Below are 18,380 nucleotides of genomic sequence, written 5' to 3'. Positions count from 1 at the left end.
TCCGGAGTCGAATCGAAGCTCTGGAAACTTCAGAACCTCCTCTTGACGCCGGATCATGATGTGGCCATAAGTTTTCTTACCATCATGTCTGAAGCTTCTAGTTCGCAGGGTGTCTTGTCTCGCTACCGGCCAGTTCTCTACTTTCTTGCCGGTGTCACTGCGGTCTACGCTCTGGTCCATCTCCACTCCACAGTCGTTGCGAGCTCTCGCCAATCCACTCCTTCTTTACGCCGCCGAAATGCCATACGTCGCAGTCGTCAGTCAGACCAGGTACTGACGCAGACTCCCTCGTGGAGAGCCATACGACATCTGGAAGAACTGGAAAGCGAGGATGGTGTATATGGAACTTTTCGTATTGAAACGGAGGATGGCCGGCGCATGGAAAGTGGGCTTTTGCCATCATTGCTGGCAACACGCGACCAACTGATGGCGGAAATCGGCGTGCCAGCTGTCCATGCCGAGCGCGTCCGTGAGATGATGGAAGATACCTTTCTGGAGTCTTTCTTTGCCCTGGAATATCCCTCCACTCACTATATCCCCGAAGGTAGTCGTGAGTTCGACTTCTTGGTAAACGAACTACATCGACGTGGTATATCGCGTTCGGCAATTCTCAGAGTCTTGGATCGGTTCAACGCAAATGATCGCTTTGGCGAGGATATCCGTCAGCGGAGACAGAATGAAGAGCGATTGACACTTTCCACGCCCCTGGTCGCCACAGCTTCCCCGCCTGAACAGTCGCCTCTGGCACAAACGGCTCCAGACGGTGGTGAAACAACGGTAGACGATCGGGAAAGCTTGTTTTCGTGGCATGATGGCAATATTGATGGCTCGCCATCTCGAGATGGCCAGAACTTGCTCAATCTATTATACCATATTGCCGAGGATCAGGCACGGAGGGATGGATATATACACCGAGGCGTGACTTGCAACAGCTGCGGTGCTATGCCGATTCAAGGTATTCGTTATCGGTGCGCAAACTGCATAGATTATGATCTGTGCGAGACGTGTGAGGCGATGCAAGTTCACATCAAGACGCATTTATTCTACAAAGTACGAATTCCTGCCCCGTTTCTGGGCAATCCAAGACAGTCCCAGCCTGTTTGGTATCCCGGGAAACCATCGATGCTACCTCGCAGTCTTCCGCGCCATCTAGCAAGACGTTTCATCAAGGAGACCAATTTTGAGAATCCAGAGCTGGACGCTCTCTGGGACCAGTTCAGATGCCTGGCCAACGTAGAATGGCCAGAAGATCCATGTAAGCTAGGCATGGCTATCGACCGGAAAACGTTTGATAGATGCTTTGTGCCAAACACATCGATCAGGCCGCCTCCTCCGAGCCTGATCTACGATCGCATGTTTGCTTTCTATGATACGAACGGAGACAATCTCATAGGCTTTGAGGAATTTCTGAAGGGATTGGCTAGCTTCAACAACAAGAGTGCAGACGAGAAGATGCGACGTATCTTCAGGGGATATGACATTGATGGTGATGGATACGTCGAACGCAAAGATTTCCTCCGCATGTTTCGCGCCTATTATGCATTGAGTCGGGAGTTGACTAGAGATATGGTCGCTGGTATGGAGGACGACTTTCTGGATGGAGTCGCGCGCGATGTTGTCCTCGGTAGTCAACCCATCAGCTCTGCTTTTCCTGGAAACATTCCTGCAGGAGACGTTTCCAGGACGGGCGAGGGAAAGCGCATGAATCCCAACGGCGACATGGAAATCGTTGACGGAGAGGGCGTTCTCCGACCTGACGGCACCGACACGGGCGATCCGCATTCGATAATCGGCGATGCTGCCGTGCGCCGCAGCCTTCCCGAGTTCGATCCTATGCCAACCCGGCTTCTGGCTCAAAGAGCAAATCAGCACAGCATCTCTGCTGCCGGGAATGCCGTCTCCGAAAACGAACGAGGGGAGGCTTCTCGGAGTTTACGAGAAAACGACGCCAATCAGGATCCTGCCGATAACGATGACATGGAAGACGGCTCATCTGAGTCGTCAGATGATTGGCCACCTGCAGAATGGATCTCTGAAGAAGACATTGTAAACGCACTGGGAACCTACGTACCACTCGAAGAGGTTACCGATCGAGATGATAGAGCGCGGATTACTTCCGCCTTTTACCAGCGTATGCACGAGGAGGATTTGCGTCGGATGGAACAGGCTCGACAGCAAGGCGTTCGGGAACGCTGGCAGCGGCGAATGTTTTACATTGATGAGGAGGACGGCGCGACAGCTCCCCCAGAATGCCAAGATGATCCTGACTTTGGTGATTACGTTAATGAAGACAAGAACGCCACTGCAAATCAACGCCATTCCGAGTCAGGGTCTCGTCCACCGACGCCTCGGTCAAGATCTTCTTCAAAAGTGCGTTTTGAAGATGATGATTTCGATGTCAGGTCCAACCCATCAACGTCATCTCGCAGTATACCTGTTGGCGAGCGTTGGGGAGGGTTCGAGGTGCCTGAGGTTGAGAAGGACGTCGGCAAGGAAATTCTGTACCAAGCCACTCAGGAGGGGTTCAATGAACTGTTGGATGCCTTGTTCAAAGAAAAGGAGGACTTGATGATGGAGGTTTATCGCACTCGAGCAGAACGCAGGCGATGGGCCAAAGAGATCGAGATGTTCGAGCAGTCCGATCCGAAGAAGAGGCACAAGAAGAAGAATTCCGCAACGACGGCCGCAACCGTTCCTGGAAATGCTGGAAATATCGAACGCCATTCGTCCACTGAGAACAACGTCCCAGACTCTGATGATTCCCTGCAGAATGCAGGGCATTCCATGAACCCGGATACTGGAATGACTGCTCAGGTGGAACCTGAGGCGTTATCCTCGCCCGTGGGCAGTCAACCGCAAGTTTCGTCTGCCTTCAGTGAGCCGGAGGATTCGCGCGATCCTACTTTGCCCCAGAATCGCCCAGAGGGCTTGGATTTGGAACAATTTCCCTCGCTCTCAGCTGAACCCACGCCGGACCATTCCTTTGGCGACGGCCTAAACATTGCCAATCGAGTCGACCCGACGCTACCGCAGAACCGCCCGAACGAGGATTCCGTAGATGTGACTGTCAGCGACCATCGTTCATCACAGCGGCCTCAACGTCTACGTTTCCAGGCTGGCAGTTCCACCACGTCCGTTACGACTCCCTCACCGGAAGCAGAGGGAACCACAGCGACTAAACCCTCTTCCGCCACTAGCGACTCGTCCTCGTCTTCCGGCAAGGGTAAGACTGGCAGTCCGCGGGAGCAGCCCCCGTCCCCGGAGGTCCTTGCCCGCTGGTCGTACCTCAATCAGGTGGAGCGCGAAGCCCAGAAGCGCGGGGGTGGCGCCAAACTCAACTTTGAAGAGTTCCGGCGCAAGATGAAGACGGATCAGGGGCGAAGGCTTGCCTTTGTGGGCAGTTGGATCGAAATGGCCAGTTTTTGATCTGGCCCGTTCTTTCCTGCTTGTATTATTATTATCAACACCAGCATATACTCTAGGTACTAGTTACACCTGGTGGAAATGGTTGGCATGTATTTGGGATGAGGGCATGAAATTATATATACCCATTGTGTTGAGTTAGAATATCTTCTAAATGTTAAAAGGAAAACCCATAGCAAAAGATCTATGTTACACCGGTATACCACCCTAACCTCAATCCCAGATCGACGTACTCAGGTAACATATACTTGGAACAAGAAACAAACGTCATGAATCGTCGCATACAACGGCACCGGGCGATGCAACTCTCGAGATTTAATCCCAGTATTTGATGACTCCCTCCAAACCGCCTGTAACAAACTTGCTGGTCTCCTGGGGATGCCAGTCCAGACAGGTGATGGCAGCGCCTTCTTTGCCACCGGCATGAAGCTTTTCGTACATTTTCCCCGTCTTCCAGTCCCAGAAGCACACGTAGCCGCCCGAGTCACCCGAAGCGATAAACTGGCCGTCCGGTGAGATGGCTATGTCTATGGCATAACCGGCAGTGTTGTGACCGCGGAACGATTTCTTCCTGTTCTGCCGGAATTTGTCCGCCGTCGCGTAGACGACGATTTGGTTGTCGGCAGACTGGAACGCGACGTATTTCCCGTTGGGATGAGGGGCGGCTCGGACCAGGGCGTACATGTACGGTTCCGCGATGAATTTGATGGGAACGGGGATGTTGTACTCCCAGACACGGATGGATTTGTCGTCGGACGTCGAAACAAAACGACGGTTGTTGTCCACAAAGGTGATCGTGTTGATGGCAGCCAGATGGTGGTCGTAGTCCTGCGTGCTTTGCCCGGTGCGTGTGTCGAACTGAACAATCTTCTTGTCGGACATACCAGCCAGAAACTCGTGCGAATGCTCCGGATCGGGGTTGAAGCGGACAACGTGCGGTATCTTGCCCGTCGTGAATCGGCTGATGCACTTGCCGTACTCCGTGTCCCAAAGCTTGATGTACCGATCGAAGGACGCTGTGAGGAAGGTTTTCCCCGTGGGATCGAACGTAGTATCTGTGATGGACTTTGAGTGACCAGAGAATGTCCGCAAGAGCTCCCGTTGGTGGTATACATCCCAGATCTTGGCCTTGCCATCGGCGGCCGACGAAAGAAGGAGATGTCCGGATTGCGGGAAGAACCGCAATGATGTGATGGCTTTGGTGTGAGACTTGTAAGTGTGGATAACTCTCTTGGGAATGTAGTTCCTGATGCTGCCCACTTCCTTTCGCAAGTCAATACCCAAGTCCTGCGGAACGTGCATATACGTGCGCCCCAGGTAGTCAAACTGTTCGGAGCCGTGGAACTCGGTCGTCTCCGTCTGCGACGCGTCGTCATGGTAGTCGGTGGCGGCGTCCTTGCTCATGGCCGGCATGTGCGCGGACGCGATCTCCTCCTCTTCTTCGACGTACTCTTCATCGCTGGCCAACTCCTGCCCAGGGAGTGCAGCCGATTCCTCGTACATCTGGTCCTCGTTTTCGTATTTGGCCCATGGACCCAAGTATGCCCCCTCCCCTTCTACAATGCTCGGATCCCCTTTCTTTTGTCTCTTCCGGCGAAGGGCTGCTGTCTCCTCCTTGGAAGGTCGTAGCTGGACGACGTCACGGCCGCCGAATCGCGCCGCGTTTTCCACATTTCCAACAAACGCATCCGGTCGACTTGGGTCGCGGCTGTATCCCAAGCTCTGAAACGTTCGATGTTGTGCGGTGAAGGTCGCGTCGCTGATGGACGTTTCTTCAGCGTAACCAGTCGGCACGTTCTTGCGCTTCAAGCCGTTTCCCACTCCAGCTGGTTTGAAAGGATTGGCCGGACCCTGAGCGGGCTTCGCCAAGGCGTCGTAGGGGACATTATAGGTGAGGGCCTGTGAGTTACCAGTCTTGCCAGACGCCGCAACTAGCTGCAAATTTGTGGAATCCTATCGATTTGTTAGGTATCATCAACAGACTAAAACTGACATGGGCCAGGAACCAAACCTCTATGGTGACTTCAGGAGCGGCAACTACGGTCGTCGCCGCAGTTCGCGGAGGAGATTTCGGCTTCGTGTCATCATCGCTTGATGAATCGTAGGCATTTCCGACCAGAGAAGCCATGGTATTCAGTTGATGGTGGCCAAGATGGAGAGAGCTCGTTACTAAACTCGTAAGAATACTGCGGGATGACGGTTTTGTTCGGCGGGCCATTCGGACCACTGACGCAGCTTTATCAAATCTCCCAACACGACTCCAACGGTCCGACAAGTTCAACGCAGTACAACATTTCCAATATCAATTGGAGGCAGTCGGAAATCATGGTGATCAATGGGAATAATTTCAATAAGCAAGTACCATTAAGTAGGAATCATTCGCCTGTCGTGACTAACCTACGCCGTCTGTATATACATACCCAGATATACATGAACTCATCAAACAGGACCGCAGTTGAGAAGCTCCCCTTCTGTCCACATTGAACGTACAGTGCCGAATACATTAATCCGATAGTCCTAGCGTACGGCACCTGTTCAAATGCGGCGCAAACCCCTGACACCATTTCGCCCGTCGTTCCTCAACTCTAACAACTCAACCCCGTTCATCGTTTAGTGCGCGCCGTGACCTTCGACAGCACCGACGATCGCATCGAGGTTGTTGGGTCCCTATCGCTCAGACGAAGGGGAACGACGCGAACGAAGCACGTCTGCCTTTGGATTTAGCTGGTTTCGTCGCGGATCAATGCCACGATCATGCTGTAAAGGTAGAAGAAAAACATGAGGAGATGAAAGCCGAGCTTGATGAATGATTCCTAGAACGGGGTCAGAACAACCACCCAAGGTCATGAAATGGAAGGGGAAAATCATACCCTCTTGTGAACATTCAGTTTGCGGAAGATCTCGGTGGCGTCCAGAAGGTGTTGATTGTCGTAAATCCTGCGTGATTGTTAGCAACCGCACACAGTTTGAAGCGAAAATATTGCATTAAGCTTACTTCTTTCCGTTAAATGCGAGCAAAGGCAGGTTCAAGATGATGGCCATCCAGTATCCGTTAATGACGAACAGGAAGGTCAGGAAGGCATGAACAGCGGCTTCGGGAACAATATATGCGTTCAGGCGGTTGCAGAGATCAATCGGGTTGATGTAATCGCTTCCGAGTTCTGTTAGTGCGTCGCACATCGGGTACTGAATCGACAGACCGGACACTCACCATTCCAAGTCGCTGTACATGATGGTGAAGAAAACCTGCAGAAACAAATTGACCGCATTGATCAACACGGCCAACAGATAAAGCCACGCCTCGCCAGACATGATGAGAGGTAGAGTAGCCCTCACGCGAGCAAAATAGACAACGGGTGATTAATGGGTTCGGGTAAAGGAGCACTGGAAGTCGCGTTCAGTCAAGGGATGCGAGACTGACGGTCACTCGTCGACAACAGTATTTCCGGCGCGCAGAAGATACCTAGGTTGAGGAACGGGCAAGTTGGAGGAGGGAAGCTCGATGAAGCTGCGACGTTGATTTGTGGAGTTTGCTCGTTGGTCCAGAGCGATCACCAACAGAGCTTTGGCTCGAAGAAGTTGATTACTAATCGGAAACTCAACATAACTTGCTCTCTAGCTGATATACAGTATAACATTGAATTCTTAGGATATAACTATCGAGTACAACTGGCCGTAGCATCAGGGTGACTGGAGACTTCGTAGAAGCAATATCGCAATCGATGCTTACTAGACGTCAAATATCACCGCATAAATCAATACATCAAATTCTCTAAGCAACGAACACCACATAACGCCAGATAGTGTCAGAACCGAAGAAGAAAATCCGGACAAAGACACCCCAGTGATAATTGACATGAATCAAACGAGTCGAGGTCACGATGTCATACAAAACGCAGTCAAACTCAGTCATCGCCTCTCTACCAATAGGAAATGCATGGAGATGTACGCAATGACGATGAACACACCCGAGATGACGGCCAACCCAACAATGTCCTTCCACATGGCTAACGTGTCAAACCCAAAAGCGCTCAGGATGGAAGCTCCTGGGACTTCAATGTCGAGGCCATACTTGTGGTCAATCAGTGTGAGATAAGTCACCTCGTTGACAATAAGTGCCTCGAAGCCGTAATGGAAAATTGACAGCTGCCACACGTCAGCATCAACAAACAGCATCAACAACAGGCGGCAAAAGATTTTTCGACTTACAGTTTGCAACCACAGGGCGGACTTGGGGATGGCGTCATGGTTGAGAAGTAAACCAGCGAAGAGCAGACTGAAAAGCATCACCAGACTGCCAATGAGATTGGCTACCCCATTGTCCCGGAACACAATGCCTATAAAAAGGCAGATGCCTGCCGCTGCTAGGTTGAACAGCACGAGGATCAAGAGGAACCGAAGGAATTCCGGCCATGCCGGGATCAGCCCTGTCATCGGATAGACAATGACACCCAAGATGATGGGTGGAATCAACCGCAGAGGTACAATATCGAAAAGCACTTTGGCTGAGAAATACGCAAGTGGGGAGTAATATCCATTGGCACGCTCCCGAACAAAAAGCAGGCGCTCCGAGGAAAAGACCGTCAAGCTGGTCAAAGTGCTGAATCCAAACAGTGCAAGGATGAAGAAAAACAGACCCAGGCGGTTCTGGAAGCCCTTGATGTCGTCCGTGAGTCCATAAAACAGATAGCCGCACAGCACCGCGAGGACGATGGAGGTAGCATAATGAGTAAGCATCAACATGGGGTTCCGATAAAGATTGCGCCAGGTTCTCTGAGATAGAATAATGAACTGCTGCAGGAGGCCAATGCGAGCGAAATTCTTCGTAGGAATGTCGGAAGCGATGCCACCGTTCTCTGCTTCGGCAGACTGCACAGCAGCCGCGATTTCTTCACGCACGGACGCAGCGATATCCGAAGCCGCATAGCTCGCAACAAGAGCATCTAAATCAGTAGTATCCGACGCTGGCGGTGGGAGGTGGTCGGGATCGTCCAAAACCTGCGGCGGAACCGCACCTGAGCGGGAAGAGAGACGTAGCCATTGTTGATTGTCATCGCCAGCAGCAAGCCCAGCTTCCTCTTCGTCTGTTTTCGGCGTTGGCGGTGTTTCGGTACCAAGCTTCCGTCGAGTATAGAGCTGTCTATCCTGGCGTTGCTTGAGAGACGTGCGACGACTACTTCTGGGCCGCGTGGATGGATCCTGCGAGGATGAATCATCGACACTTGCGTTCGAAGCGCTGGCGATCGACTTGACAGCACGCAGGCTACTGGAGGCGGTCTTTAACCGATCGGTATGCACATCAAGTAGTGAGGCATCTTCTCCAATGCTCCGTGATGAGCCAGCATGCATGGTTAAGTCCACGAGAAAGTCGGCAATGTTAAATCCTGGCGGACAGGGATAGCCGACCCTGTCAAAGTACGTCTGGCAGGTTGAAAACGGCCCGGAGTAAACGGTCTTTCCATTTGCCAACAGAATTAATCGATCAAACAATGCAACGATGTTCGAACGCGGTTGATGGATGGTAAAGATGACCGTACGATGATACGTTTTGGCAAGGGTTACCAGGCATTCGATCACATTGAACGCATTATAGGCGTCCTACCCTCTCTTAGCGGATGTGTAACGCGACGGTGCAATTGGGAACTTACCAAGCCGCTCGTAGGTTCATCCAAGAACAGAATGCTTGGGCTCGTCACAAGCTCGCAGGCAATGCCAACCCTTCGTTTCTCTCCGCCAGAGATTCCACGGCCGCGTCCCTCCTCAGAACCAATAATCTGATTCCGAATATGGTAGATGCCAAGTTGTTTTTCGACTTCGAAAACACGTTGTTCCTTAGCTGACCGGCTCATTTCTTTAGGAAGTCGGAGCAATGCACTGGTCAAGATGGTCTCATGCACTGTTAAAGTCGGAAGCATAGTATCTTCCTGATCAACGAAACCGATCATGCTCTTGAAATCGCTATCGCTGATTTTCTCGCCATTCACATACAAATTTCCTTTAACAATTCCACGTTTGTTCTTCCGAGCCAGAATATCCAGGAAGGTTGTCTTGCCGGCTCCAGAAGCACCCATGATTGCAGTTATCTCGCCGGGGTGTGCGGCGCCCTGAATTCCGGATAATATCTCTTTCCCGTTCAGAGTGTACGAGATGTTCTCAAATAAAAGAGACGCACGTTTATGGTCACTCAATAGTTTGTCGGGTTCTTCGTCCGAGTCGTCAGACAACCTAATCGCTCCATAACCGCGATAGGCAGCACGACGCGACAAATACCAAACGCCGAGAATTACTGCGACCACAAACAAAGCTGATCCGGCAATCACAGCGGCAATAAGGGGGGTGTTGATCTTTTTTACCGGCCGTTGATATCCGGGCACATCTGTCTTGTAGAGGCACTCGCCCGAGAAGCAATCCAGAGTGATACTCTCATCACCAAACACGCTTTTAATGAGGTCATTCATCTGCGGCTCCTGAAACTTACTACCGTCCTGGGGACTACCACCGACGGTAGAAACAGAGGAAAAGGTGGCAGGCCCTTTGATGGACTGTTTGAGAAATTCGCCAATATCGATCGAGCCTGCCTCTCCACAAAGCATCCGCCCCGGAATGCATTGGCACTTGACATTCTCACACCTGTAATGAGTCTCATTACGGTCGTAGGTGACGTCCATACCCCACTCGCATGTATCGAGAGAGCAGTAGAACGATTCAACCTCACCCACCCAGACTGTTTGATTCTTGTCAGCATCGCTCGATATTCCAGTCGCTCGGCAGGTCCGGACATACACTGAAAGTTGCAGGTGTGATCCTCAGCTTCGCAGGAAAAGGTCACCTGGGGCTTGCGGTCCTTCAGCTGATCAACGATTTTGCGGTTGGTCACATCGCACATCTGGTGATTCTCCTTTACGACAATTCCTTGGGTATAACAGACACCACCTTCGCCACTGGGCATCATCGCATTACAAGCGTCATCGGTGGTGCAGACGTTGCAGTTGATTCCAGCCCAACCGTCCTTACATTTGCAGGATTTGCCTTTTCGCGGTGGACGATTGACGCCATCCGCTAGAGAACCACACGTCGGTGTCGAGCAATCGTCACCACCGTACCCGGGAGGACAAGAACACTTCCCCGTATAGTTGTTGCATGGCGCAAACTGGTGGCATTGGAAGGCATCCAACTGGCAGTTGAAGCAGGGCGGACATTCTGGAGGGCGGTCGTCAAACGCTGAAAATACTGGCTGGATGTTCTTAGGAGACGAGTGAATTTGCGCTGCAGTCAAGCATGCTAGGAGCGCCGCCGTGACTGCGAGGACATGGCGACGCGACATTGTGAGGAGCTGGTGTGTTGATGCTCGGAGGTTGTGAAAGAGCGGCGAATAAGCCAGCTAAACCGGGCCGGCTGACGATCGACGCATAGGACAGGCGCGAGCACCAAGACACAAAGATCGAAGTCGTAAGATGGGATCCTCAGAATAGAATAGTAGATTATCCCTGCAAGGCGAACGCGGTTGACGGAGAAAGGGTGATGGAGGATGAGCTCGCAACTAGAGGTTGCAGTGGTACCATGTGCTTATCGATGGGCGCTACTGTTTGGTCTTCCGACGCTCCGAGGCACCGCCTCGTGTTGGGGTTTTGCCAAGTGATTTGTCGCGTCTTGCTTAGTAAGCTACGCGAGTCTCCTTACTCCATACGGAAAGTCTCGTACTATACAGGGACCACTTCGGACTTTGAAGCGATGGAGGGGTAAACTTATGCTCTCGATTCTTTGGAACGAGGGACGGCACCATGGCTTGTTTTCCCCGGATTCTCCGCATCCTTTCTGTGCGATTGCGATTTTGCTGTTATCGTCCTCCCTAAAGCAAGCTGAGCACTACCCGCTGTGACCATGGTCAAGATCGAGCCGTTTGCCGTTGAAAGAGTGAGTCCATGCATGCTTCCCATGCTTTCCATTCTCAAACGCAGTAATAGCTGACCGGTTTGTTATGATGATCATTACAGTGGATGGACAAGTATGAGACACAGGCGACACATAACATTGCCGAAACATGTTGTTTGCCTGTTTCCATCAATGATTTGCAGAATCTGTCCACGGAACCGCAAAAGAGTCCCATCCCCCTCGCAGCAAAGCTTACCTATGGTGCGATCAAAGGGTCCGAGCAGCTCAGAGGCCTTTTGGCTCATCTCTACTCGGTCAAAACCAACACTCCCCTGCCAATAGACAACGTATTGATAACAACCGGTGGAATCCAAGCCAATTTCCTCCTCCATTATGCTATCGTGGAACCTGGCGACCATGTGATCTGCCATTACCCTACATACCAACAACTGTACTCGGTGGCCGAGTCCCTTGGGGCTGAAGTGAGCCTGTGGAAGGCAAAGGAAGAGGACAACTGGGCAGTAAATATCAAGGAACTGGAAAATCTAATCAGACCGAATACCAAGTTGATTATTCTGAAGTACGCATGATCCACTGTCATCTAAGATCTTCATCAAAAACTGACCAAGAAACAGCAACCCGCAGAATCCGACAGGTGCCATAATACCCCGCTCGGCACTTCAAGAGATTGTTACCATTGCTGAGCAACATTCGATAATCGTGCATGGGGATGAGGTCTATCGTCCTCTGTTCCATTCGATCTCCCCAGCCGACACCGAGTTTCCACCATCTCTGCTCAACCTTGGCTATAAGAACACCGTCGTCACGAGTTCCATGTCCAAGGCATACAGTTTAGCGGGAATTCGTCTCGGTTGGATCGCGTCACGAAGCGACGATATCATCGAGAGGTGCATGAATTCACGGGACTATACGACAATTTCCGTTAGCCAGCTAGATGACGCCGTCGCGTCCTACGCCCTGGCTCCCCAAACCCTCCACAATCTCCTCCATCGGAATATAGAATTGGCCAAGACGAACTTGAGTCTCCTGGAGAAATTCGTGGAATCACATCGCTGGGCGTGTGAGTGGTCGAAGCCTCGTGCTGGGACGGTAGCGTTCGTAAAGTTCACCAAAATGGGCCGCCCCGTAGACGATGTCGTGTTTTGCCGGCTTCTGATCGAACGGACCGGAGTTTTGTTCGTCCCAGGCAGTTCGTGCTTCGGTCGCGATGGGGATTTCAAAGGCTACGTCAGGATTGGATTCGTCACCGAAACCCGGATCCTCCAAGAAGCGCTGCAGAAGTTGGGGGATTTTTTGAGCAAGGATTATGTGAATGATGTTCCACTTGCGTCTTAGTTCTCAGTCAGCTGTGGCCCTGTGGGGTCTGTAACTTGCATCAAAGAGCCGCGTCCTGTCTTCCAATACATGGTTCGACGGAGCATACTCTGTACTTTGTTTGATCCCTAGATCGTGCCATCTTTGTGAATACCAACATACCAACATTGTACCCGGACCAAACATCCTCGCATCATCAGGTCTTAATTGCTATAATCTACCGTCTATTAGGAAGGTACAGTGACTATCACGAATCTACCCATTTATTCGAAGCCAGCTGCTGGATGTCAACCCCATTATTTACTACCATTGGTAGCTATTTCATGATGTCAATTGCCTCTCTATTACTGGAATTAACATATTTGAATCCAGTTATCCAGATTCATGTTCTTGATGATGGTCGAGAAATTGCCGGAGCCCGCAGCATTGCAGGCGGAATTTTTCTGAGCAGTAGTCACAGGCTTGTTATCGCTGATTTCGTCGCCCTTGGGGTATTCGATATGGAAAACAGGCTTCCCTTGTTCCGTGAAGACAGCATAGGTATCACACTCGTCAAATTCAGCGCACTGCTCGTTGACGCTCCACTGCATCAAGTCGATGACCGAGTGGATGATATCGCCGGCGTTTTTCAGCCCAATAGACAGGCCCCTGGAATGCGCTTCCCGGGCCAGAAATCTCACAAAGTTGACTGAATCGTCTGGGGTCAAATCAAGACCGTTGTCATTGTCATAGCCGTCCACATTATCCGGATCAACTCCATCGCAGCCTTTATCCCTGGCCATATCCAGACGGTCCTTCATAATGTCACGCACATTGTCCGATCTGATGTCTAGCCATTTCTCATCCTCCCACCCTTGCAAGGTATTTCCCAGATCTCCTGGCCTAAATTTGCGCACATCTGGTCGCCAGTTCTCGTAGCTACCCGCCGAAAAATAACAAATGACTTTGCGGCCGTCGTTATGTAGTTCTGAAATGATACTTTCGTCGTTGATAAATAGGTCAATGTCATAGACGTCGACATCATAGGATGTATCATTCAGCGGGTACAACAATTCAATCTGCCACGTTGTTCTGACCGCAGGCTGCCAAATTATCGTTCCCTGGGAAGGTTCCTCAGAGTCGTTGGATTTTCTTAAACCGATTCCGAGGCCAACACCGAGGCCGATCGCAATGGCGACGATGATGAACAAGACAGAGAAGACCACCAACGCCTTCTTTTTCATAGTCCATGACCGCCATCCAAAGGCCGTTTCAGACCGCGTGATACTTCCGCCATCGCCCATTTGTTTTCCTGCGTTTTCACTTCAAGACCTAGCCCACAGAAAAGTAGTGAGACTGGTGAATTTTCCAACTGATGTTAGAAGAAGACAATTCAAAGACTGCAATGGCAGCGATTGCAGTAGAAATGCCTAATTAGTAGTTAAGCGATGATTGATCAGACACAGGAAAAACAGAGTACGGGGGATAAACAAATATGGCCCTCGATGCTGTAAGTCTTGGCCTGGCATACTTTGCAAACGGACAACTTTGCTGGCCTGCAGGTGGACACGGTTGGCGGCAGGGGAAACACGACGATTCGCAGTCCTTAGCTAACCCAAGCAGCGGAAGGTCGCAACAAGCTCAGCCGCAAACAAGCCACCGATCGCAGATCACGGATGAGCAAACAATGCAAAATATTCACGTGACTCCAGGGTGGACTCCCGGATGACGTCATGACACCGAAACACAGTGAGTCACGTGACTAGTATTACGTCGATGATTCAAGAATTATCTCGAAAGTGGGCGAGGCCACTAGTGCCTGCCCGATTTGCCTAGAAGCTTCATGATGGGCAGCCACAGATGGCGCTCTTTATCGCGCCTCATCTATATAAGGATGGCGAGACCAGAGCTACTGCTGCATACGTCACTTTTTGTCCCCTGTAGATATCTTTGCTATGCATGATCTTACGATCGAAAAGCGTGTAATATATTGAATTCTTTCTTTATTCCGATCTTTCCCCTCACCTCTACATTCCTCTGTTGTCTGAACACCACTTTCATTTTCACCGGAAGGAAAATACATCATGAGCAGCGCCCAATTCACAGACAGGGCAAACAAAGCCCTTCTCGACTCCAACCAGCTTGCGGAGCAGTATTCGCACACTCAAATCCTCCCGGTTCATTTGGCTGTCAGCTTACTGAACCCACCTCGCGATGATGAGCGAGAAGGCGCAGAGGGGGCGAGTGTGCCGCTGTTCAAGCAAGTTGTGGAGCGTGCACACGGCGATCCGCAGCTATTAGAGCGGTCATTGATGAAGATGCTGGTTCGTCAACCGAGCCAAGACCCTCCGCCAGAACACGTTTCCGTATCGCCAGCCCTGGCCAAGGTTATTCGCTCTGCTACCGAACTCTCGAAAATGCAGAAGGACAGCTTTGTCGCCATCGACCACTTAATATGCGCCCTTGCGCAGGATTCGCAAATTCAACGGGCATTGGCGGATGCAAATATCCCAAATGTCAAACTCATCGACAATGCCGTGCAACAAATCCGCGGCACGAAGAGAGTCGACTCCAAGACGGCTGATTCTGAGGAGGATCATGAGAATCTGAAAAGGTTTACTGTCGACATGACTGCCCTCGCTCGAGAGGGTAAGATTGATCCAGTCATCGGCCGAGAAGAAGAAATCCGACGAGTTATCCGAATCCTTACCCGCAGGACGAAAAACAACCCTGTCTTGATCGGCGAGCCCGGTGTTGGTAAGACCACGATTGTCGAAGGTCTTGCTCGCCGCATTGTCAACGCCGATGTTCCCGCAAATCTCGCCCACTGCAAGCTTCTTTCGCTCGATGTTGGTTCTCTCGTTGCCGGTAGTAAATACCGGGGAGAATTCGAGGAGCGCATGAAAGGCGTCCTGAAGGAGATCGAAGAGTCTCGTGATATGGTCGTGCTCTTCGTGGACGAAATTCATCTGTTGATGGGTGCCGGTACGAGCGGCGAGGGTGGTATGGATGCTGCAAATCTTTTGAAACCGATGCTGGCGCGAGGCCAGTTGCACTGCATTGGAGCGACAACACTCGCTGAATACCGTAAATATATCGAGAAAGATCAAGCTTTCGAGCGGCGATTCCAGCAAGTTTTCGTCAAAGAGCCCTCAGTTAGCGAAACCATTTCCATCCTTCGAGGTCTCAAGGAGAAATACGAAGTCCATCATGGTGTCAACATCCTTGATGCTGCTATCGTGGCATCCGCGGAGCTCGCAGCTCGTTACTTAACTGCACGTCGACTACCAGATTCGGCTGTTGACCTAATCGATGAAGCTGCTGCGGCTGTTCGTGTAACGCGTGAATCGGAACCCGAAGCATTGGACAATTTGGAGCGAAGATTACGTCAGCTTCAGATTGAGATTCACGCCCTTGAGAGAGAGAAAGATCCTGCCTCAAAATCACGGCTTGAAGCAGCCAAGCAAGAGGCTGCAAACGTGACAGAAGAGTTGCGGCCCCTCCGAGAAAAGTACGAACAAGAAAAGCAGCGCAGCAAGGCCATTCAGGACGCGAAGGTGAAACTGGACGCGCTCAAGGTTAAGAGGGATGAAGCGTTACGTTCCGGAGACACAGCCACTGCCGCCGACCTGGAATACTACGCCATTCCCGAAACTCAGTCTCTGATTCAGAAACTGGAGGCTGAGCGTGCCAAGGCGGATGCCGAGGAGCGGGCTCGGGCACATGAAAATGGCACCGAAACTCTAGTACCAGATGCTGTTGGTCCTGATCAGATCAACGAGATCGTTGCCCGATGGACAGGCATTCCGGTTACGAGACTGAAGACAAGCGAGAAGGACAGATTGCTGCAGATGGAGAAACATCTAGGCAAGATTGTTGTTGGGCAGAAAGAGGCTGTGCAGACAGTTTCGAACGCTATTCGTCTCCAGCGATCCGGTCTTGCCAATCCAAATGCGCCGCCAAGTTTCCTGTTCTGTGGTCCTTCTGGGACAGGGAAAACGCTGCTGACTAAGGCTCTCGCTGAGTTCCTCTTCGATGATCCCAAAGCAATGGTCCGATTTGACATGTCTGAATATCAGGAGCGTCACTCGCTCAGCCGCATGATCGGAGCTCCTCCGGGCTATGTCGGTCACGACGCGGGTGGCCAGTTGACGGAACATCTCCGCCGACGTCCATTCTCAATTCTTCTATTCGACGAAGTCGAAAAGGCCGCCAAGGAAGTCCTGACTGTTTTGCTGCAGCTGATGGACGATGGTCGAATCACAGACGGTCAAGGCAGAGTTGTGGACGCCAAAAACTGCATTGTGGTGATGACGTCGAATCTAGGAGCTGAATATCTTTCTCGGCCTACTGGCAAGAACGGTCGCATTGAACCACAAACCCGCGAGTTAGTCATGGGTGCGCTCCGTGACTACTTCTTGCCCGAGTTCCTCAACCGAATCTCGAGTATTGTGATCTTTAACCGTCTCACCAAGCGTGAAATTCGCCAGATTGTTGAACTCCGTCTCGATGAAGTTCAGCGTCGTCTGGAAGCCAATGGCAGGGACGTGAAGATCGAGTGCGCAGATGAAGTGAAGGACTATCTCGGAGAGGCCGGGTACTCACCAGCATACGGTGCACGCCCGCTGTCACGACTCATTGAAAAGGAAGTTCTCAACAAGCTAGCAATCTTGCTACTGCGTGGTAACATCAGGGACGGCGAGGTTGCACACTGTGTGCTAAAGGATGGCCGCGTCGACGTCATTCCCAATCATCCGAGTGATGAAATGGAAGATGACGAAGATATGATTGATCCGAATGAGGCTTTGGAGCAGGTCGAGGATACCAGTGCTGACATGGATCTTTACGAGTAAAAGCAAAATGCTTTGTTGGATTCTTTTTAAACCTTCACTGAGATGAGTGTATTGGGGTCTTTATATGGGTCTATTAGCATTGATATGGTTATTGCATGTTTATACTATCATTACCACTTCCCTGTAGATATTCCTGGCTCAGACAACACATGTATGAATTTTGAGTTGGCTTGTTTCCTGACAATGGCATACCTCAAATACCTGTATCTCTCGATCGAAGAATGGAATTTCTAATTTAAGACACTGTTGCTGTTATCATTAGCTTTTAGTATCTCTGTCAGTAGTTGATTGTAGTTTACGTGTCTCTAGAGCAAGCCGCCATGAGGAAATGGCAGACTAAAGTGGACATTATTGGTTATGCCAGTTGATGGCTTCACACCGAGAATCGCCAGTAAGTTCGGGGTGTTCAGAATGCTAAGAGAGCTCCCAGGCGAACCCGGCTTGGCGGCGGCCGCACCGGCAGCTCTCAGGATGAATACCATCCACCAATGTACAAAATGCAAAATGTCGACAATTTAATAAAATAATATAAACCAACTATACACGCATTATAATAGAAACTCTCGTGCTTGTAGTTTAATGACAAATGTACCACCAAAAGTGGCTACAGAAAAGGGAGAAAGAGAAAGGGGTTCATACGTAGCCTGACCAAGGGCACGCGCATCACGTGACCAACTATATTTACACGCACAGTCAACCAGATTTACCAAGGGAAAAAAAAATCCATACTACTCAGTACATATCGGGCATTCAAACAGTTCACAAAGAGGGCAAGTTTTTACATGACAGAAATGGCTTCCTTAGTATGTTAAACTCGAACTGGGGAATTTAGAGTATGTCGTAAATTACCTTTTATTTCACTCGAGAAGCAAGAGTACTCCGTAAAGACTAGGAGGAAGTTTCTGCGACCAGTAAGGC

General features: G+C 50.8%; 8 protein-coding genes across 8 annotated transcripts in view; 4 read left to right on the top strand and 4 right to left on the bottom strand.

Annotated features, from left to right (window-relative positions):
• Positions 1-84: 84 nt before the first annotated feature.
• VTN49DRAFT_6368 (uncharacterized protein) lies at positions 85-3,426 on the top strand (the record flags this gene model as incomplete). Its single annotated transcript, XM_069414519.1, has 1 exon — positions 85-3,426. The coding sequence occupies one exon, from the start codon at positions 85-87 to the stop codon at positions 3,424-3,426; it is 3,342 nt and encodes a 1,113-aa protein (XP_069265757.1).
• A 312-nt stretch (positions 3,427-3,738) lies between these two features.
• Positions 3,739-5,551, bottom strand: VTN49DRAFT_6367 (uncharacterized protein; the record flags this gene model as incomplete). The annotated part of the gene is made up of 2 exons (XM_069414518.1): positions 3,739-5,376; positions 5,435-5,551. 2 exons carry the CDS (start codon positions 5,549-5,551, stop codon positions 3,739-3,741), a joined length of 1,755 nt encoding a protein of 584 aa, XP_069265756.1.
• Positions 5,552-6,143: 592 nt separating this feature from the next.
• On the bottom strand, positions 6,144-6,735 carry VTN49DRAFT_6366 (uncharacterized protein; the record flags this gene model as incomplete). The annotated part of the gene is made up of 4 exons (XM_069414517.1): positions 6,144-6,236; positions 6,294-6,360; positions 6,419-6,574; positions 6,635-6,735. The coding sequence occupies 4 exons, from the start codon at positions 6,733-6,735 to the stop codon at positions 6,144-6,146; spliced, it is 417 nt and encodes a 138-aa protein (XP_069265755.1).
• A 597-nt stretch (positions 6,736-7,332) lies between these two features.
• On the bottom strand, positions 7,333-10,747 carry VTN49DRAFT_6365 (uncharacterized protein; the record flags this gene model as incomplete). The annotated part of the gene is made up of 4 exons (XM_069414516.1): positions 7,333-7,569; positions 7,633-9,021; positions 9,072-10,147; positions 10,207-10,747. 4 exons carry the CDS (start codon positions 10,745-10,747, stop codon positions 7,333-7,335), a joined length of 3,243 nt encoding a protein of 1,080 aa, XP_069265754.1.
• Positions 10,748-11,304: 557 nt separating this feature from the next.
• VTN49DRAFT_6364 (uncharacterized protein) lies at positions 11,305-12,651 on the top strand (the record flags this gene model as incomplete). The annotated part of the gene is made up of 3 exons (XM_069414515.1): positions 11,305-11,337; positions 11,418-11,875; positions 11,931-12,651. 3 exons carry the CDS (start codon positions 11,305-11,307, stop codon positions 12,649-12,651), a joined length of 1,212 nt encoding a protein of 403 aa, XP_069265753.1.
• A 332-nt stretch (positions 12,652-12,983) lies between these two features.
• On the bottom strand, positions 12,984-13,913 carry VTN49DRAFT_6363 (uncharacterized protein; the record flags this gene model as incomplete). The annotated part of the gene is made up of 1 exon (XM_069414514.1): positions 12,984-13,913. The coding sequence occupies one exon, from the start codon at positions 13,911-13,913 to the stop codon at positions 12,984-12,986; it is 930 nt and encodes a 309-aa protein (XP_069265752.1).
• A 780-nt stretch (positions 13,914-14,693) lies between these two features.
• VTN49DRAFT_6362 (uncharacterized protein) lies at positions 14,694-17,462 on the top strand (the record flags this gene model as incomplete). Its single annotated transcript, XM_069414513.1, has 1 exon — positions 14,694-17,462. The coding sequence occupies one exon, from the start codon at positions 14,694-14,696 to the stop codon at positions 17,460-17,462; it is 2,769 nt and encodes a 922-aa protein (XP_069265751.1).
• A 42-nt stretch (positions 17,463-17,504) lies between these two features.
• Positions 17,505-18,380, top strand: part of VTN49DRAFT_6361 (uncharacterized protein) — a gene marked incomplete at both ends in the record, with an annotated part of 3,491 nt that continues 2,615 nt past the window's right edge. The window contains one exon of the mRNA XM_069414512.1: positions 17,505-17,613. Coding sequence (XP_069265750.1) covers positions 17,505-17,613 — 109 coding nt within the window. The remainder of the gene's footprint in view (positions 17,614-18,380) is intronic.

Source organism: Thermomyces lanuginosus (assembly GCF_041956635.1).
Source record: "Thermomyces lanuginosus strain ATCC 200065 unplaced genomic scaffold VTN49scaffold_40, whole genome shotgun sequence".
Lineage (NCBI taxonomy): Eukaryota > Fungi > Ascomycota > Eurotiomycetes > Eurotiales > Trichocomaceae > Thermomyces > Thermomyces lanuginosus.
This window is presented reverse-complemented; position numbering and strand designations above follow the sequence as displayed.